Genomic DNA, 19380 nt, shown 5'->3' on the forward strand with positions numbered 1-19380 from the left:
TCCCCTGCTCAGGGCACCCTCAATGAGGCAGAACAAAGAACCTGCTCTGTACAAGTGACTCCCGTCCTGGTGGGCCATCCATTCGAATAGCTAGCATGTAATGCTGGAGGGAAAATGAGCGGCCAGATGAGACTCCAGAAACCAGCTGGGATATGGCCTACATCAGACACTAGAGAGCAGAGAAGAATAAGAATCCCACTTGTGAATGGAGTTCTCAGTTTTCCTGGCTGGAGACGGACTTGCTCACCACGGGCTTTTTGCACTTAGCATACTTTCCTTACTTTGGGACCATTATTACAGAATTTGCATTGTTGGTGAAAGTCGTCAGAATCCGTTCTAACAGCTACAGTCATAGATAGCTAACTATTTATTAGAAAGCCAAAAATAAGCGCTTTGTACACGGAGAGAAATATTTAGCAGCTGGTAAGGAAACACTGAAGTCATTGTGCATTTTGTCTTGTGAGAAAAAGGTCTTTATTGTAAAAAAAAAAAAAAAAAAAGAAAAATTTAAACTGGATGCCAAGGGCTGGTCATGGTATAATCCTTGTCATACTGTAAAACAAAGTCCTGTTTGATGACAGTCCCTCATTTATATCCATGATCAGTCCCAAATACAAGCTCTGATGGAAGATACACTGGAGTCCTCCAGTCACCATTGGACATCAGGGCAATTTGTTGGGGATGAAAGGCAATTTCAGGTGCCAAAACCTAACAACCATAACAACCTGTCAGTGACAAGTCCACGAAAAGGCACTGAGCTATTTGTGTATACATGTGTATATATATATATCATACCTGATGTTATGGTGGTAGGTTTGTCTACTCATCAGAAACAGATGATCAGATTAGACATTACATATCTAAAGCTATACAGATTAGACAGCAGTTTGAACACACAGTCATCTGGTGAACGTTCTGTCTGCAGACACAGCTGAACATATTTAGTCCATATTGGCCGTCACAGTTGCTCAAACTGCCCATACATGTTCAATGAAACTGGGCGATGGACGAAAGATCTTTCTGGGAACCTTCTTTCAAAAACAGTTCTTTCATCTGGCTATCGAACAAAAATATAACACACGGCCAACTTCTTTTCAAATGATAAAGGTCTGTCATTGGTTGACTAAAACGATTATCTGTTAAGGGGAACCCGTCATCAACTTTAAGCTAACCTCACTGAGGACAGCATAAAATAGTGACAGAAATGCTGACCTCAGTAGGGTCACTTATGAGCTAAAAGTAAGTGGTTGCTGAGAACCAGCATCATAACCATTGCCGCTCAGGCCTTGAAGAGTCAAATCTACTTGAGAAGAGTCATGGTTATTATAATCTCCTGATCTCCCGCCTATCTGCTGATGATTGGCTTGTCTCTCCTAGATAGAAATGGAGAAAACTAGGTAGAAGACTGTCAGTCATCAGCAGGTGGGCAGGGAGAGCAGGACTTCATGAATAACCAGGACTCTTCTTAGGTGGCCGTGACTCTTTTCCAGGCCCAGTCTGCTCTGCAAACACTTACTTTTATCTTATAAATGACAGACCGCTTAAATCAACTCACCTGTCTCTACATTATTCTGCCATTAGTATGGGCAGCAGAAAGTTGATGACAGGTTCCCTTTAAACTTCACTCAATGAATGTTCATTTTTGGTTGAAATCATCCATTTTGATCAACTTTAGACTAATGTGTACTGTCACCTTTAGGATCCTTTCCTTCAAGGACACAGTAGATCGGCACTCATTCATTGCATTTATGTGTTTCATGCAAAGGTTGTTCATTCATTTTTGTGTCATCTTAAAAGATGTGATCAATGAGCATGAGGGCAATGAATAAGAACAATCATCACCCCATAAAAAAACAAAAAAAACAAAAAAAATAAAAAAACATGAAGGCATTCAATTCTGAGTTTCTGACAATCTAACAGCTACAACTAGTCCCTTAAAAGGGTTGTCCAGGAATAAATGATTTCTAACAGATGCCTCCCCCACTGAAATCATACTACTACCTGCTCCCCACCACGCCGTTCCTCTGTGCCGACTCCCGCGTCTCCATCTTCCGTTGCAGGATTTGTTTACTTCCTTCCCAACATAGTCAACTGATCTTCTTGAGCCAACCTCTGGCTTCAGGAGTGATGCGTCCACAAGAGACATATCACCACTGAAGCCAGTGGTTGGCTGAAGAGGATCAGGTGACCATGTCCATGTTGGGAAAAAAGAAAAACCCTGGACCAGAAGATGGAGGCTTAGGAGCCAGCGCAGAGGACAGGAGAGGCAGGGAACAGGTAAGATCCTTTTAGCAGCGGCAGCCAGCACTGTTGGAGTCCAGTGGGCAGTTCTACTACATGACTGACAGCCTTTATTGTATAGCTGTCAATGACTGATAGCTTAGGAGTCCAGTGGGCGGTCCTAAGAATAATCAGGTATATAAATGAATAAATTAGTTTTACTGGAAAAACTCTGTAAAACTTGTATCAAATCAGCTCGTAAAATTACACATTTTTGGCTTTGGTTTCACACCCAGTGACTCCAGTCCTGTCAGCTGGAGCCACCCATAGACCTGAGCACGGCTCCGGGAACGGATGATACATTTCAGCTTTGGCTGGGCCCAACGTGCGCAGCTCCTTCACCCATATACGAAGGAAGAGAATCTCTACCAATACTGACAGCAGAACTGTACATGGTGTAATAGGAGGGATGCCGGACTGCAGGCGAGAGAGGGCGACATAAGAGGCGCCATTGTGTACAGATATGTTGAATGGGTGACCGCAAACGCTAGATGCAAATTGGCTGCGGATACTTCAGATACCAACGTCGTACATGCCTGCAGCAACAAAGCATTCTTTATCCTGGGCTGAAAAGTGTAATACCAGATCCTGGCACCAGCCAGATGAACAATTAACAGGACCAGAGTCCAGCCTTCATTTTCAAAAAAATAAAATAAAAAAAGTGAAACAAGGACTCTAAATGCCCCAGACAACAATTACCACCTCGGTCACAAAATGTGAGGAATGGAGGTCACACAAGAAAATCATTTATCAGATCAAATTAGCAAATCAGTATCATAGTCGGTCAGGTCAAATTCCTACAGACTGGCACTGACAGCGCCACCTGCCCAAGAGGTGGCGGTCACAGATCACTACCCATCTTGACAGAGGCTGCCACCATAACCACCATCAACCTGGTTACATCGATAGAAGTATGAATGTGGCAAAAAAACGTACCGACATTGCCTGACGTACTTGTAGGTAATAATTGGGAAAATGTAGTCCAAATGTGCATGTGTGGACGCGTTTTTCCATAAAAACAGAAACATATAAACCATCTAGACAAATGTATACATTAAAGGGATTCTGTCACCTCTCATAACCCAAATTTGGATTTTAAACCAGTCATGCTCCACAGCTTACCTTGAATCGGCTGTGCTGTTCTATATTGTAATCCGTCCAGTAGTTTTGCAGAAAAACGACTTTTATAATTATGCAAATTAACCCTGAAGGTGCCCAGAGGGGCGTTATGTTCCCCTTTGTGTGCCCAGTAACGCCCCTCTTACAGTGCCCAGAATGCCTTCCTCCAGAATCCCTAACCGCCCACAGCGTCTCATCCCTCTCCTCCCCCTCCCTGACGGCCGAGCGAAGTCTCGCGCAGACGCAGTACCCACTGAGGGCAGGAGCTTCATCGTCGTCACTGGGCATGCGCCGAGCCCAGTGACGTCCGATGCTCGCTCTTCCCTCAGTCCCCAGCAAATCGCACTGGCGCAGCCCTCAGTGGGTACTGCGTCTGCGCGAGATATCGCTCGGCCGTCAGGGAGGAGAGGGATGAGACGCTGTGGGCGGTTAGGGATTCTGGAGGAAGGCATTCTGGGCACTGTAAGAGGGGCGTTACTGGGCACACAAACGGGAACATAACGCCCCTCTGGGCACCTTCAGGGTTAATTTGCATAATTATAAAAGTCGTTTTTCTGCAAAACTACTGGACGGATTACAATATAGAACAGCACAGCCGATTCAAGGTAAGCTGTGGAGCATGACTGGTTTAAAATCCGAATTTGGGTTATGAGAGGTGACAGAATCCCTTTAAAAACTACCGTATATATTCCTGAAATTGCTGCCATTTGTGCAACTTTGTTCATGTCCATTTAAAAGGGTTGTTCACCCCTGGGACCCACGGTGGGAATCATACTTATCTGGTCCCCATCTCTGTTTTCCGGCTCCCCCACAGCTTCTGGGTCTCCCAGCATCAACATCCTGCATGACAAGCGTCACCAGGTTGCAGTGACCACCTGTCCTTATTCGTCAATGTCATTGGGTCACGTGACGGATGAGATACGCCACTGCTGTGCCAGTCATCAGCTGCAGTGGCCACGTCACCCGCATCAAACAAGATGTTAACGTGAGGAGACCCAGGAGTCAGAACCTAGCAGTGGGGACCAGATAAGTACGATTCTGCAGAAAAGGTCCCCAGGGGTGATGTATTGGTAAGTGTACTTTACAAACCAGGTGAACGGCCCCTTACCAGGAATAGGGCAGAATGCAGAAGCCATACATACGGGTTTCTGGCTGCCAACGAGCACAGTCCAGGGAGCCGGACAAATGTCACTGTTACAGGACCGGCTGGATGGATCCTGACTGTGGTTTTGTACTGCTGTACGGAGGGCACAATCCCAAATTGTACACTGTGACCTATATACTAATGGAAACCAAAACACTGATAGCAAATATAAACACATTCGGAACATGTGGTTCCGCATCCAGGCAGCCCCAAAAGATAAGACATGTCATATTACTTGCGGACCAAGGAACCATTGAAGTTAATGGGTCCGCGCCTTGATGCGGCATGCACACAACCGTTATCCGTGGTTTGTGGGCCTCAATACAGACACGGTCATATGCACGATAATAGCAAGAGACTGCATTGTGGGACCAGCCAGGAAAAAGGCCTCTCCGCCACCATGGGCCAGCCGGGGGAAAAAAAGGCTCTCCGCCACCATGGGCCAGCCGGGGGAAAAAAGGCCTCTCCTCCACCATGGGCCAGCCGGGGGAAAAAAAGGCTCTCCGCCACCATGGGGCTGCCTTTGCCATCACAAATTGAGCCCTGCTACATACAATACAGCCAGTCATTGGCTACAGCGACCAAGTGACCCCCATCAAACAAGAAGTTTACCAGCTGCGGTTAGAGACTGAAGGAGCCTGAACCCAGGGGCAGAGAGAAGGTTAGTATAATTCCCTCTGCGGGTCCAGCGACTTAGGGATGGGGGTCTGGCTGAAAGGGCCCCCCCCTCCGAAGGTAGACAAGCCCATTTCTCAGAAGTGACATTATCTTCACATAACAGACAAGCGGGTCTGTCACTACCTTACACTGCGCGCAGGGGGCGCAGCATAAAGGTGGTCACAGACCCCTCAACCACCAGACACAGAGGTACCTTAAGGTAAACACACAGAGCGGCTGAGACCGTGAGGTTTCATATAACTTGTTATAACAAGCCACGGCAAAGCAGGACACTAGGTGACTATAGTCCCCTGATAGGGGTCTCCCTGGACACGGCATGACCAGATTATGCCCCCTCCTTAGCACAGGACCTAGGAGGTACAGTACATATGATGGAGCAAGCTGCAGCGCTCTCCACAAATTGCTAAAATTCATTTCAGCACAAAAGGTCAGCGAGTCCATAATTCACACTCTGCTGCAAATCATTACCTAAGAAAACCTATTCAGTTCTTTCTTTTCCCGGTCTGATCCTGTTCCTAGGTTACATAAAGCGCTTACCATGGCGGTACTCAGACAGGAATACGTAACCTACTTTCATCACAAAGGGGACGAGAACGTTTTTAGAGTTTCTATAACCCAAACTTGACCTGACAACAGAGAAACTGAGGAGACCTATCCGACTGGTGGGGATCCAACCACTGGGACCCCCAACAATCACAACAACAAGGGGCCAGAGACCCTGGGGTGAGCAAAACAATGGCCACCCATATGCGCTGATGCTCCTCTCTACGTCATGTACTTGGCTTCTCTTCAGCATGCGTGATCATCGGTCCATCCACTCGGTGGACTAAGAACCCAGCAGTCAGACTGCCACGATCCGATCTGGATAGGTGGCAAGTTATTATGGTGGGACAACCCACTTAAAGGGGTATTTCCATCTCAGACAATGTGGGCTGAAGTGGTCGCTCATTATAGTCGAAATGATTAGTCCGTTAGTATATACACTACTTATCGTAAAGGGTTTTCCAATCTCAGACAATGGGGGCATATCGCTAGGATATGCCCCCATTGTCTGATAGGTGCGGGTCCCACCTCTGGGATCCGTACGTACTCCAAGAATGGAGCGGGGACGGTGTTGGCCAAAGGACCCCGGGTTTACTGGAGTCCGGCCACCACCAAGCACTCTCCCCATAGGATTCAATGGGAACACACCGCACTTGCGCGAGCACAGCTCCCATTCATTTCTATGGGGCCAACAGAAATAGCCGAGCAGGCTTTTTTTTTTTCGGCGGCCCTATAGAAATGAATGTAGGGCGGCTGCACATGCCCAGTGAGCCCTCCACAATCTTCAGGGGTCCGCTCTCAATGTAAATGCATCTATCAGCTGATGGGGGCATATCCTAGCGATATGCCCCCATTGTCTGAGACTGCAAAACCCCTTTACGGACTAATATTGACTATAATGAGCGACCACTTCAGCCAGTTTGGTTGGGGACCCACTGCTCTAGGCCTCCGTCCTGAGACAACCCTTCTACGCGGGCTGATGACAGATGCCATTCACGTGGTCGGCCATACCTACATTCCAGGTGGGTCACACCCCTGCTTCATACGTGAAGCAGGAGACATTCAGTGCTGTGATTCACTGCAGATGATTTTATACAGCCCCAGGGGACGTTATAGCTCCATGTGCTGAAATCACCGAGGACCGAAGAGAACAGGAAAATGGAAATCCCGACACCCCACGTTCAGCATTTTAGCCTCTCCATGCCCTCCATACTTATGCACGCTCACACGGGCTCCTTATAGGGACAGACACCCATGGCAGCAGCTAACCTCCTCTGAGGAGAAAGGATCCAAGTTCTGCGACCCCATTCATTCCTATGGCTGCCCACCTACACTGCAATACTTGGGCATGGGACATGTATCAGCCCCAAAATCACCCTGTAGCTGAACCCTTAGGCCAGACACAGATGAGCGAGTTCAATGTGAGAAACTCGTAGCCCGTTCTGACCTCCGCTCCTCTGACAGGATCACACAGCATGATGATTTATAATACTGTGTCACCCTGACATAATGTGGTCACTGTAATAGATTCCAGGACTCTCAGGGTCCCCCAGTATTATAAATCATTATACTGCAGTGCGATCTCCTCAGAGGAGCAAGACCTCACACTGACACGCTGCGAGTTTCTCACATTGAACTCGCTCATCTATGTTTGGGCTCCAAACAGAATCCATGGTGCAGTGAAGGATCTATTGTACTATGGACACCACCGTCTTATAACAGGGGCCCGTCATATACCTGTCAACTAGGTGGCATCTGTGGCAGAGAAAATCTCCACATACATATCGTATGCCACTGTATACAATGTGGGGCATGAACCATGCACAGATCCCCAGGTTAAAAGAAAGGATTTTCTTATGGACAATTCTCAGCATATTAGGGTAACTAGCGTTAGTGTGATCCGTCGTCGGAGCTGCCTGCCGGTTCCGCCGATCAGTGTGACAACTGACAGCATTTGTAGATGGATCCGGGTGCAAATCAGTCTACAAATGCATTGCAAGAACAGATCCGTCTCTCCGCTTGCAATGCCGTCCTTCAGTTGTTTTGCAATGCCGGATCCGGAACTAATGTAAGTCAATGGGAATTAATGCCGGCATTCCAGCGACTTATCAGGCATTTTGGACGGACATAACACTGCAGCATGCTGCGGTATAATGTCCCGCCAAAACGCCTGACGGTGACTGAACGGATTTCTATCCATTCAGAACACATGGTGATATGCCTGATCAGTTCTTTTCTGGTATAGAGCCCTTTTGACAGAACTCTATGCCGGAAAAGAATAACGCTAGTGTGAAAGTACCCTTCGCTAGATAGTGGCCGGATCACCGCCGGTCCCCATTACAGTAAATGGGGCTGGATGGAGCCTCTCAAGCAGAGCGATCCCTAGTGCTAGTAGGAACCTCGCTGGAGGAAGATCCAACCAATTTACTAAGAGGTGCCTCCTCTTCTGCTGTCCGTGCTGCAGAACCAAAATCTACTGCAGCCAGGAGCCGGGCAGATTACTGGTATGTCGCCAGCCCGCTAGCGAACAGCTCTATACCCAATGTATCTAAGGTTTACTTGTTCCCATACACATTGGGGGGAGACTCGTGAAGACCAGCGTCTGCTATGCCAGCCTTATATCTCCCGCACCTCTGGAGATGACACATAGGACACATATGGCAACTCAGGTGGCATACATTTGTCACCATTTAAGCCAGAAAACTGGCGTGAATGATAAACGTGCCGAGGCCTATGGCCACATCCTCTCGTTGGCCGAGGAATAAACAAAAATTGCCCTTAAATTTAGTCACCAGTCGCCAATCCCGGGAGGCATATGGAGAAGATAAAGGTCCCCATCTGAATGAAGCCTAATGCATCCAGAGACCCTCACCGGTCACGACTAAGGAGCGTCCCTTTGGCGCCGACCAGGTGGGATTTCTATAGAGGAGCGCGGCCTGCGGTGGTTTCCTGTATAGTCAAGCGCTATGGAAAAAATAAAAAAATGAAATGTATACTAAGCGGGCAACGTAGGCAGCGCCGGCTGTACAGATGTAGATGCACCCGTCACGTGTACACCCCAGCGTCAGCTCCTCATGTAACGTGAACACAGCCCAGGCGATCATAATGACATGTAAAAGTTTAATACACACGGCTCGTCTGACTTTCATCACAGCAGATAACGCGCCGCGGTCGGCAGATATCGCCACGGTCGGCAGATATCGCCACGGTCGGCAGATATCGCCACGGTCCCATACATGCAGCAATTCTTCCCTCCAGTCCAGAGACGACTTATCACTGCTTGTTAAAGGGCCACACACAGAAAGAATGGAGAGGGCTCTGACACTATCACCTATCACAGGGCTGACACGATAACAATCTGCACACTGGCTCCAGCCTGCGCCCCCAGCATGACTGCAGGCTACACCCCCCCAACGGTAAAGATGGAACGGTCTCCACGCTGCTTCCCATGCACAGCACTGCTAATCCCCACCCCATCCCAAGGCATAAAATGGAGCATCCTGCCCCTTCCCCGTTTACAGCCCAGGAAGAGCCTAAGAAACCGAAATAATGTACACTCCCGACCACTCACTGCAGGAGAATCCATAGCTGCACTTACCGTAAATGGTATCGTCCATGTCCAGGAAGGTGACAAGTCCGAGGACTCGCTTGACCGGAAATCACGACCTCACGTCAGAAATGTCCACGGACCCAGAATAATATTCTAAACGAACGGTTCCTATGAAGCTCCGTTCCCACCGCTCTCTATCCGGCTCGCCTTCATCGGGCTCACCACCCCCCAACACCCGTCGCCTCTAAAGCCCACCTACTGCCTCCATAGCAGCCACCCGCAGTCACCGCCCACTTCGGTAACCGACAGTGCAGTCATCCAATCACGTCGCGATTGTAATCAGGGTCGGGGAGTTAGGGGTGGGGGGCAGAAGCTTACGGCCTCTTTGTCTCGAGGACGTGCATTCCTTCTTGATTGACAAGCTATTTGGCCAATCCTAAGCCAAGACTGTCTGGTAAAGGCGGGACAACGCCGTACATCGACCAATAAAATCTACGGATACAAGCGTAGCTAAGCCAAATAGAGGTTGGTAAGGGCGGGGAATCCAAGGAGCTCCTGAAAGGAAATGCTAATGGAATGTCTCATAAGTGCAATGTCTGCATTTACAACCTCTTCCCTCATAAGGCTGCTTTCACACTGGCGTTTTGGCTTTCCGTTTGTGAGATCCGTTCAGGGCTCTTACAAGCGATCCAAAACGGATCAGTTTTGCCCTAATGCATTCTGAATGGAAAAGGATCCGCTCAGAATGCATCAGTTTGCCTCAGTTCAGTCTCCATTCCGCTCTGGAGGCGGACACCAAAACACTGCCTGCAGCGTTTGGTGTCCGTCTGACGAAACGGATCCGTTTTCACTGACAGAATCTGGCACAATAGAAAACGGATCCGTCTCCCATTGACCTTCAATGGTGTTCAAGACGGATCAATTTTGGCTATGTTACAGATAATACAAACTGATCCGTTCTGAACGGATGCAGACGGTTGTATTATTTGAACGGATCCATCTGTGCAGATCCATAACGGATCCGCTAACTACGGCACTGGAATGATCACATGGATTCCCTTGGACACCATTAGAAAGGGCCAAACGTGCCTGATAGCAGAAATAGCGCCACCATTCTGCGGCGCAGTACAAAGATTGGCAGCCCCTGTCTGCAGTGGGATAACTTCCCCCCCCCCGACCCATGTACGGTCATTTACATGTGTTCTGAATGAGCCGCTGTCAGTCACCTCTGGTGGTCGTAAGAACTGGGCATGTTCACATTCCTCTGCCTGATCCCAGGACATCTGCCCTTGAGGAAGACATGGGGCCTCATTTATCAAAACTGGAAAACTGTCTTAGTTGCCCATAGCAACCAATCAGCTCACCTTTCATTTTTTTCAGATCATTTTAAGAAATGAAAGGTGAGCTCTAATAGGTTACTATGGGCAGGCAACCACGTTTTCCTATTAGACAGTTTTGATAAATGACGCCCATGGTGGGCAGAATCTGGCAAAATTGTTGAGCTCAGATGAATTTAAAGGGGCTGTGTCACTTCAGCAATTGGCAAATACCATGTTGAGAAAGTTAATACAAGCCACTTACCATTGTATCCTGATTGTCCATATTGCCCCCTTTGCTGGCTGGATTCATTTTTTCATCACATTATCCACTGCTCATATCCAGGGGTTATGGTCACCACTGCAGAGCAGATACGAGAGGGCCGGGAAGGTAGACTGCGCATGTGTGCCTATGTGAGCTCCCATGGTTCCGGCCACCAGAGAGGCAGCACTTTTTCCTATAGTACACAAGCACGACCACTGCTGCTGGATTGCAGGGTGGTCATAATGCCAGTTTCACACTTGTGATAAAGAGATCAAGCAGGCTGTCCTGGAAGGGAACAGCCTGCCGAATCTCTCTGAATTTCGGCATTGCCGGAAGCAACCGCATTGCCATCCAGCCCCATTCTCTATAATGCGGATCAGCGGAGGTCCAGCTGCAACCCGACAAATATGTGGAGAAGTGGCGGGATCTCAGCATGTTTGTCGGGTTGCAGCCAGATCTCCGTTGGTTCCCATTATAGTGAATGGGGTCGGCGGGTGTCAGGTAGCGTCGGGCAATGCAGCATCCAGCCCACTCTGGCAGGCTTCTCCCCTGTCAGAACAGCCTGCCTAAAATGTGAACGCAAGTGTGAAACTAGTCTAAGGGCGCACCGTGCAGTTCTGACATGCATTCAGGATGCAGTTATTTAGTGTAGGTCACACTCTAATATTTCGTTGGACCGCCTTTAGCTTTGATTACGGCACGCATTCGCTGTAGCAATGTTTCGATAAGCTGCAATGTCACAAGATTTATTTCCATCCAATGTTGCATTCATTTTTCACCAAGATCTTGCATTGATGATGGTAGAGTCTGACTGCTGCGCAAAGCCTTCTCCAGCACATCCCAAAGATTCTCAATGGGGTTAAGGTCTGGACTCTGTGGTGGCCAATCCATGTGTGAAAATGATGTCTCATGCTCCGTGAACCACTCTTTCACAATTTGAGCCCGATGAATCCTGGCATTGTCATCTTGGAATATGCCCGTGCCATCAGGGAAGAAAAAATCCATTGATGGAATAACCTGGTCATTCAGTATGTTCAGGTAGTCAGCTGGCCTCATTCTTGGAGCATATACTGTTGCTGAACCTAGACCTGACCAACTGCAGCAACTCCATATCATAGCACTGCCCCCACAGGCTTGTACAGTAGGCACTAGGCATGATGGGTGTGTAACATCCCAGAGTTATGTTACTAAACTCTTTCTCCCCGCTACTATTTGTTGGTAACATGTGCCTTGTCATCTAATGTGATTTTATGTAATATTCCTCACAAATGTGCATATTCTAAGCCTGTTACATGTAATTTGCTGTAATTTGCAGGTGGCAGCAATGTGTTACCAGGGCCTTAGTAACAGTTTAGCATATCTAGATTGGAATAGAACATTCCAGTTTAGCTCCCCCCTCTTTGAGGAGGTGTGGAATGTTCCCACATCCTGTCTCATGGGGAGGAAAGGAAGTTAAGTTTAGTGTGCCAGCCACCCCTGCTAGGGGAAGGCTGTGCAAGTAGGAGCTCCCAGAAATAGGGATCCCAACCCAGGATCGAGTCTCGGCTGAGACCAAAGATCTTCATCCCCAGTCTGAGCCCTTCAGCCTCAGATGGTTGGCAAGCAAGCAGCACCTCCAGATCTCCAGGAAGAGCCATTCCCTGTAAGCTAACTGAGTAACATCCAGAGACCAGGAGAAGCCAAATTCCTCCTCAGCTAGTCAGTCTCATACACAACAGAAGACAGATTCCTGCCATATTCTCCAGGCACATGATAGGAGCAGAAGAGATATTGATCCCTGCCATACATTGCCAATACCTGCTGGGACCCAAGACTATTGCTGTAACTCATATGGATTAATGCTGCCTTCAGTAAAGACAAGTTGAATTATATCCCAAGTCTGGATCTCAATTATTGCTACCAAAACCCTCAATTACTCCTACTAGCAACACAGTCATTTATTGCAAGTGAGCCAGGATCCAGGAGTCCAGCCGTACCAAGGTAGGAGACACCATTGACACTATTACTACTATTACACAGAGACATTACCCCACTCTGGCATTCCTCACCTGGTGCGTGATTTGCAAAACCTTAAAGGGCCCTGAGACTGTACCCTGCGCATGCTGCAATTGGCGTCACGAACAAAAAACTATAGACTTATATACCCATATCCGGACTCACTACATATTTTGGCGTCCGCCTAACCGTACCACGGTCCTGCTCATTGCAGGTGCATCACTTCATCTGCCTCTCTTCTTACCCTGATGCGCCCATCACTCTGGCACAGGGTAAATCTAGACCACATGACCTTATTCCATGGCTCCAGAGTCCAATCTTTATGCTCCCTAGAAAATTGAAGCCTTTTTTCTGGTTTGCCTCACTAATTAGTGGTTTTCTTACGGCTACACAGCTGTTCAGTCCCGATCCCTTGAGTTCCCTTCGCATTGTGCGTGTAGAAATGCTCTTACTTTCACTATTAAACATAGCCTTGAGTTCTACTGTTGTTTTTCTTCGATTTGATTTCACCAAACGTTTAAGTGATCGGCGATCACGATCAGTCAGGATTTTTTCCCCGCCACATTTCTTCCTCAAATACGATGGTCCCCACTATCCTTCCAGTTTTTAAAGGATAACTGTCACATTTAGACCCTAATTTCAATTTTCATATATGTAGTTACTAATAACATGATATTCCAGAATCAGTTACTATTAGACTGACTTACCCCATATTTAATAAGATTTAGCCCTTAGCAACCAGTCTGCATAAAACTGCAATTTCACTATTCAGTTAAGATGGCCGCCACTGCCCTTACCCTGAGGCTAATCCCGCCTGCCCTCACTACCCACAATGCTTTGAGCTCCTCACATGCACTAGCCAGTAACAATAGCCCCCCAAAAGTGTCAGTAACCAGAGCCCTCCCCCTAAAGGGTTAATCTCCTGCAGCACAAAGGGGTCCTCTTACCACATGTTGCTTTCATTTATACACTGAGCAGATGTCACGGAACCATGAACCAGACGTACAACAAGAGATAAATGAAAATAAGAAGGCTTTATTGAAAATAAAGCTGTAAAGCAAAAGTCCAAACGGATGGTGAAACCGAGCAGAGTCTTTGCGAAGCCAGAGGTCAGGAACCAGAAGGGTAGTCAGACGAAGCCAGGATCAGGAACCAGCAGGGTAGTCAGAGGAAGCCAGGATCAGGAACCAGCAGGGTAGTCAGACGAAGCCAGGATCAGGAACCAGCAGGGTAGTCAGACGAAGCCAGGATCAGGAACCAGAAGCAGCAGCAGTCTTAGAAGCATGTGAACACAAGAGGACCAAGCAAGGAACTGAAGCCACAGACCTCCTATATATATGAGCTAGGCATCCAGCTCCTCCCAGGGGAAGGAGGAGCCGCAGGGTGGAAGGCTACAAGAAACCCAGGACCCAAGATGGCCGCCAGCACATGTCAAACGAAGGAGAGCAGCAAGCAGGTAAGACCATGACAGTACCTCCCCCTCAAGGGCCCCTCCTCCGCGGAGCACAAAACGGTTTCTGAGGGAAGCGTGCGTGGAAGGCTCGGAGCAAGGCAGGAGCATGGACATCTGCGGAGGGAACCCAGGAACGCTCCTCTGGACCATAACCACGCCAATGGACCAAAAACTGCAACCGACCGCGGACCAGGCGTGAGTCCAGGATATTGCTCACCTCATATTCCTCACGATTGCCCACTTGGACCGGACGAGGCCGAGGAACCGAGGAAGTGAAACGATTACACACCAGTGGCTTCAACAGGGAGACATGAAACACGTTGGAGATCCGCATGCCAGGAGGAAGCGCAAGGGCATAGGCTACCGGGTTTACCCTGCGAAGCACTCGGAAGGGACCAACAAAGCGAGGCGCCAGCTTGGGAGTGGGCACTCGAAGGTTGAGGTTGCGGGTGGACAACCATACACGGTCTCCGACCTGGTAGGAAGGAGCAGGCGCTCGTCTGCGATCAGCCTGGAATCTCTGGCGCTGCGCAGAGACCTCAAGGGACTTCTGGATCTGTACCCAAGAAGCACGTAGGACGGAAAGGTGATCCTCCACAGCCGGAATATCCTGGGGAGAGAATACCTCCGGTAACACGGCAGGTTGGAACCCATAATTGGCCATGAAGGGAGACGTCCCAGAGGAAGAGTTCACCGCCGTGTTCCTGGCAAACTCAGCCCAAGGCAGGAGGTCAACCCAATTGTCTTGGTGATCGGAGACATAGCAACGAAGGAATTGCTCCAAGGCCTGATTGGATCGTTCTGCGGCCCCATTGGACTGAGGGTGGTAGGCCGAGGAGAAGGAGAGATGAATCCCCAACTGGGAGCAAAAGGCGCGCCAGAACCTGGACACAAACTGACTCCCCCGATCCGACACAATCTCCTTAGGCAAACCGTGCAACCGGAAGACCTCCCTGGCAAAAATCGTGGCCAACTCTTGTGCAGAGGGTAACTTCTTGAGAGGAACACAGTGGCACATTTTGGAAAACCGATCCACAATCATGAGAATGACCGTATGGCCTCGGGATGCAGGGAGGTCCACAATGAAATCCATCCCCAGGTGTGACCATGGGCGCTCCCCGGTGGCTATGGGTTGCAGAAGGCCCAACGGAAGGTGCCGAGGGGACTTACTCTGGGCACAAACGGAGCATGCCGCTACATATGCGGCGATGTCGGAACGTAGGGAAGGCCACCAGAACAGACGTGAAACAGCCCAGGACAGCTGATTCTTTCCAGGATGCCCCGCGGTCTTGGAGTTATGGTAGGTTCGCAACAACCGAGTGCGCAACTCCTCAGGCACAAAACATCTGCCGTTGGGTCTCCCAGAGGGAGCACCAGATTGAACCGCCAAAATCTGCTCACCCAGGGGAGAGGTCAGGCTGGTGCGAATGGCGGCCAGGATCTGATTCGGAGGTATGACTGAAGTCGGAATCGACTCCTCCCTGGACAGCTCGGAGTACTGCCGTGATAAGGCATCCGCCCTGATGTTCTTGGAACCGGGTAGGTAGGAGACCACGTAATTAAAACGTGACAAGAACAGAGCCCATCTGGCCTGACGTGGTGTCAATCTCTTGGCCTCAGAAAGGTAGGTCAGATTCTTGTGGTCCGTCAGGATGAGAACCGGAACCACCGAACCCTCGAGCAAGTGCCTCCATTCTTTAAGGGCCTGCACGATGGCCAATAACTCCCTGTCACCAATCTGATAGTTGCACTCCGCGGAAGACAGTTTCCGGGAGTAAAACCCACAAGGAAGCAGAGGACCCTCTGGTGTTCTACGCTGAGACAGAAGGGCGCCTACTCCCGTCTCAGACGCGTCCACCTCGAGGACAAAGGGCAACCCAGGGTTGGGATGCGACAGAATCGGAGCCGACACAAAGGCGGACTTTAGGGCCTCAAAAGCTCGGATGGCCTCGAGCGGCCAGACCTGGGAATTACTGCCCTTCCTGGTCAGATCCGTGAGAGGCTTGGGCAGCATGGAAAAGTCCCTGGTGAACTTCCGATAATAATTGGCGAAGCCCAAAAAGCGCTGCAGGGAACGAAGACCACTGGGCTGGGGCCACTGTAAGACAGCCGAAACCTTCTCAGGATCCATGGAGAACCCCTCAGCGGAAATGATGTAACCTAAGAAGGTTACCTGGGATCGGTGAAATTCGCATTTCTCAAGCTTACCGAACAGCTTGTTCTCTCGTAACCGTTGCAACACTCGTCTGACATCCAGAATGTGGGCCTCCATGGATTCAGAATATACCAAGATGTCATCCAAATAGACTACCACACACTGCTGCAACAGGTCACGGAAAACATCGTTGATGAATTCCTGAAAGACTGCGGGCGCATTGCACAACCCAAAGGGCATAACCAAGGATTCGTAATGACCGGTCCTGGTGTTAAACGCGGTCTTCCACTCATCGCCCGCCTTGATCCTTACCAGGTTATATGCCGCCCTCAGGTCGAGTTTGGTAAAGACCGTGGCCCCTTTAAGGCGACCGAACAGCTCGGAAATCAAGGGTATCGGGTAAGCGTTCTTGATCGTGATGCGATTGAGACCCCTGTAATCGATGCAAGGCCTCAACTCACCGCCCTTCTTTTTCACAAAGAAAAATCCAGCCCCTGCCGGGGACGAAGATTTGCGAATGTGTCCGCGTGAAAGCGCCTCCCTCACGTACTCCTCCATGGCCTCATTCTCCGCTACCGACAGTGGATAGACTTTGCCACGAGGAGGAACGGCACCAGATTGTAACTCTATGGCACAATCGTATGGGCGGTGCGGAGGTAGGGCAACCGCGCGCACCTTATCGAATACATCCCGGTACTCCTCGTATTCAGGAGGCAACAGAGAGTCCGAGGAAGTACACAGCAACTTGACAGACCCATGGATGCAACTAGCCCCACACTGCGGTGACCACGAGAGGATCTCGACCGATCTCCAATCGAAAGTCGGATTATGCTTCTGGAGCCAGGGGTACCCCAAGACCACCGAGTAGTGTGGAGACGAAATAACCTGGAGGCAGACCGACTCTCTGTGAACGGCACCAATGGCTATCCCCACTGGAAGGGTCTCATGAGTCACGTGTGGCGGCAGAAGGGGTCTGCCGTCTATCGCCTCAAGAGCCAGTGGGGAACCTCGAGCCTGCAGAGGAATGGAATTGGCGGCAGCGAACACACTATCAATGAACAAACCACCAGCACCAGAGTCCACCAACGCCTGGGTCGTCACCGAGCCCCCGACCCAGGAGAGGACAACAGTGATCAGTGGTTTGTCAACACGGGAAACCGGGGACGAGGAGACTCCACCCAAGATCTGCCCCCGACAGGATCTCAGGGTACGAGCGTTTCCCGGACGGTTCGGACATGCCAACCGAAAATGCCCACCGAGACCACAGTACATGCATCGGCCCTCGCGTCTCCGGAGTGCCCTCTCCCCCTCGGACAGGCGAGCAAACCCCAGCTGCATGGGTTCACCCCCAGACAAGTCATCCCCAGGAGGCGTGGGAGGAGAGGGAGGCACGGGTGGGACAGCAAACGTAGGCACCAATCTGTTAGAAGACCTCCGCAGGTTCTCCTTAAAGGAAGGTCTCTCCCTGAGTCTGGTGTCAATCAAAATCAGGAAAGAAATAAGAGACTCGAGCTCAACTGGTAGGTCCTTAGCTGCAACCTCATCCTTCAAGGCATCCGAGAGACCATGAGAGAAAGCAGCGACCAGAGCCTCATTATTCCAGCCCACCTCTGCTGCCAGGGTACGAAACTCAATGGCGTATTCAGCTACGGATCGTGAACCCTGTCTGATGGACATAAGGAGCTTCGCAGCAGAGGCAGCACGAGCCGGCACATCGAATACCTTCCGAAGAGAAGCAACAAAACCGGAAAACTCGGCAACCACCGGATTGTTGTTCTCCCATAAAGGGCTGGCCCAGGCCAAGGCCTTGTCCGAGAGCAGCGAGATCAAGAAGCCCACCTTTGATCTCTCAGTAGGAAAGGCATGTGGCAGCAACTCGAAATAAATGCCCACCTGGTTAAGGAAACCTCGGCACTGAGTTGGCTCTCCCCCAAAGCGCTGTGGAAGAGGGGCAGAACCGGTCATACCCCGAAACACCGCAGGCGCAACAACAGGTGTCGGGGTAGACTCTGGCGCAACAACCGGAGCGGCAGTAGGAGCGAGCCCAGGAGCGACAACCGACCCATCGGCAACGGGAGCGAAATGAGCCGTGCGTTCAAGCAGGGTTTGCAACGCCACAGCGAACCGACCCAACAGGTGATCCTGCTGATCAAGTCTGGCAACCAGCGTGGGTAGCGAGGATGGCCCTGTACCGTCAGAATTCATGGCTTGGTCCTAATGTCACGGAACCATGAACCAGACGTACAACAAGAGATAAATGAAAATAAGAAGGCTTTATTGAAAATAAAGCTGTAAAGCAAAAGTCCAAACGGATGGTGAAACCGAGCAGAGTCTTTGCGAAGCCAGAGGTCAGGAACCAGAAGGGTAGTCAGACGAAGCCAGGATCAGGAACCAGCAGGGTAGTCAGAGGAAGCCAGGATCAGGAACCAGCAGGGTAGTCAGACGAAGCCAGGATCAGGAACCAGCAGGGTAGTCAGACGAAGCCAGGATCAGGAACCAGAAGCAGCAGCAGTCTTAGAAGCATGTGAACACAAGAGGACCAAGCAAGGAACTGAAGCCACAGACCTCCTATATATATGAGCTAGGCATCCAGCTCCTCCCAGGGGAAGGAGGAGCCGCAGGGTGGAAGGCTACAAGAAACCCAGGACCCAAGATGGCCGCCAGCACATGTCAAACGAAGGAGAGCAGCAAGCAGGTAAGACCATGACAGCAGATGGCAGATCTCCCTTCCCTGGTCTGTGCTGCTCGAACTCTGCATTCTCCAGCTCTGCTGAGTGAGGGAGCGTCTGCCAAGCGCAGGGACAGGGAGAAGTGCACACAGCCCAGGCACTGTTATCAGCTGCTGGGGAGGACCTGGCTTTAATCATTTACTTACAGTCCCT

The 19380-nt window shown here is 50.0% G+C and overlaps 1 protein-coding gene across 1 annotated transcript in view; it reads right to left on the reverse strand.

The window, feature by feature from the left end:
• CYTH2 (cytohesin 2) overlaps positions 1-9596 on the reverse strand; it is a 36743-nt gene extending 27147 nt beyond the window's left edge. Inside the window, exon 1 of the mRNA XM_040434969.1 lies at positions 9363-9596. Coding sequence (XP_040290903.1) covers positions 9363-9381 — 19 coding nt within the window. The 5' untranslated portion in view covers positions 9382-9596. The remainder of the gene's footprint in view (positions 1-9362) is intronic.
• Between the last annotated feature and the right edge of the window lie 9784 nt (positions 9597-19380).

Source organism: Bufo bufo, chromosome 1, assembly GCF_905171765.1.
Source record: "Bufo bufo chromosome 1, aBufBuf1.1, whole genome shotgun sequence".
NCBI classification, from domain to species: domain Eukaryota; kingdom Metazoa; phylum Chordata; class Amphibia; order Anura; family Bufonidae; genus Bufo; species Bufo bufo.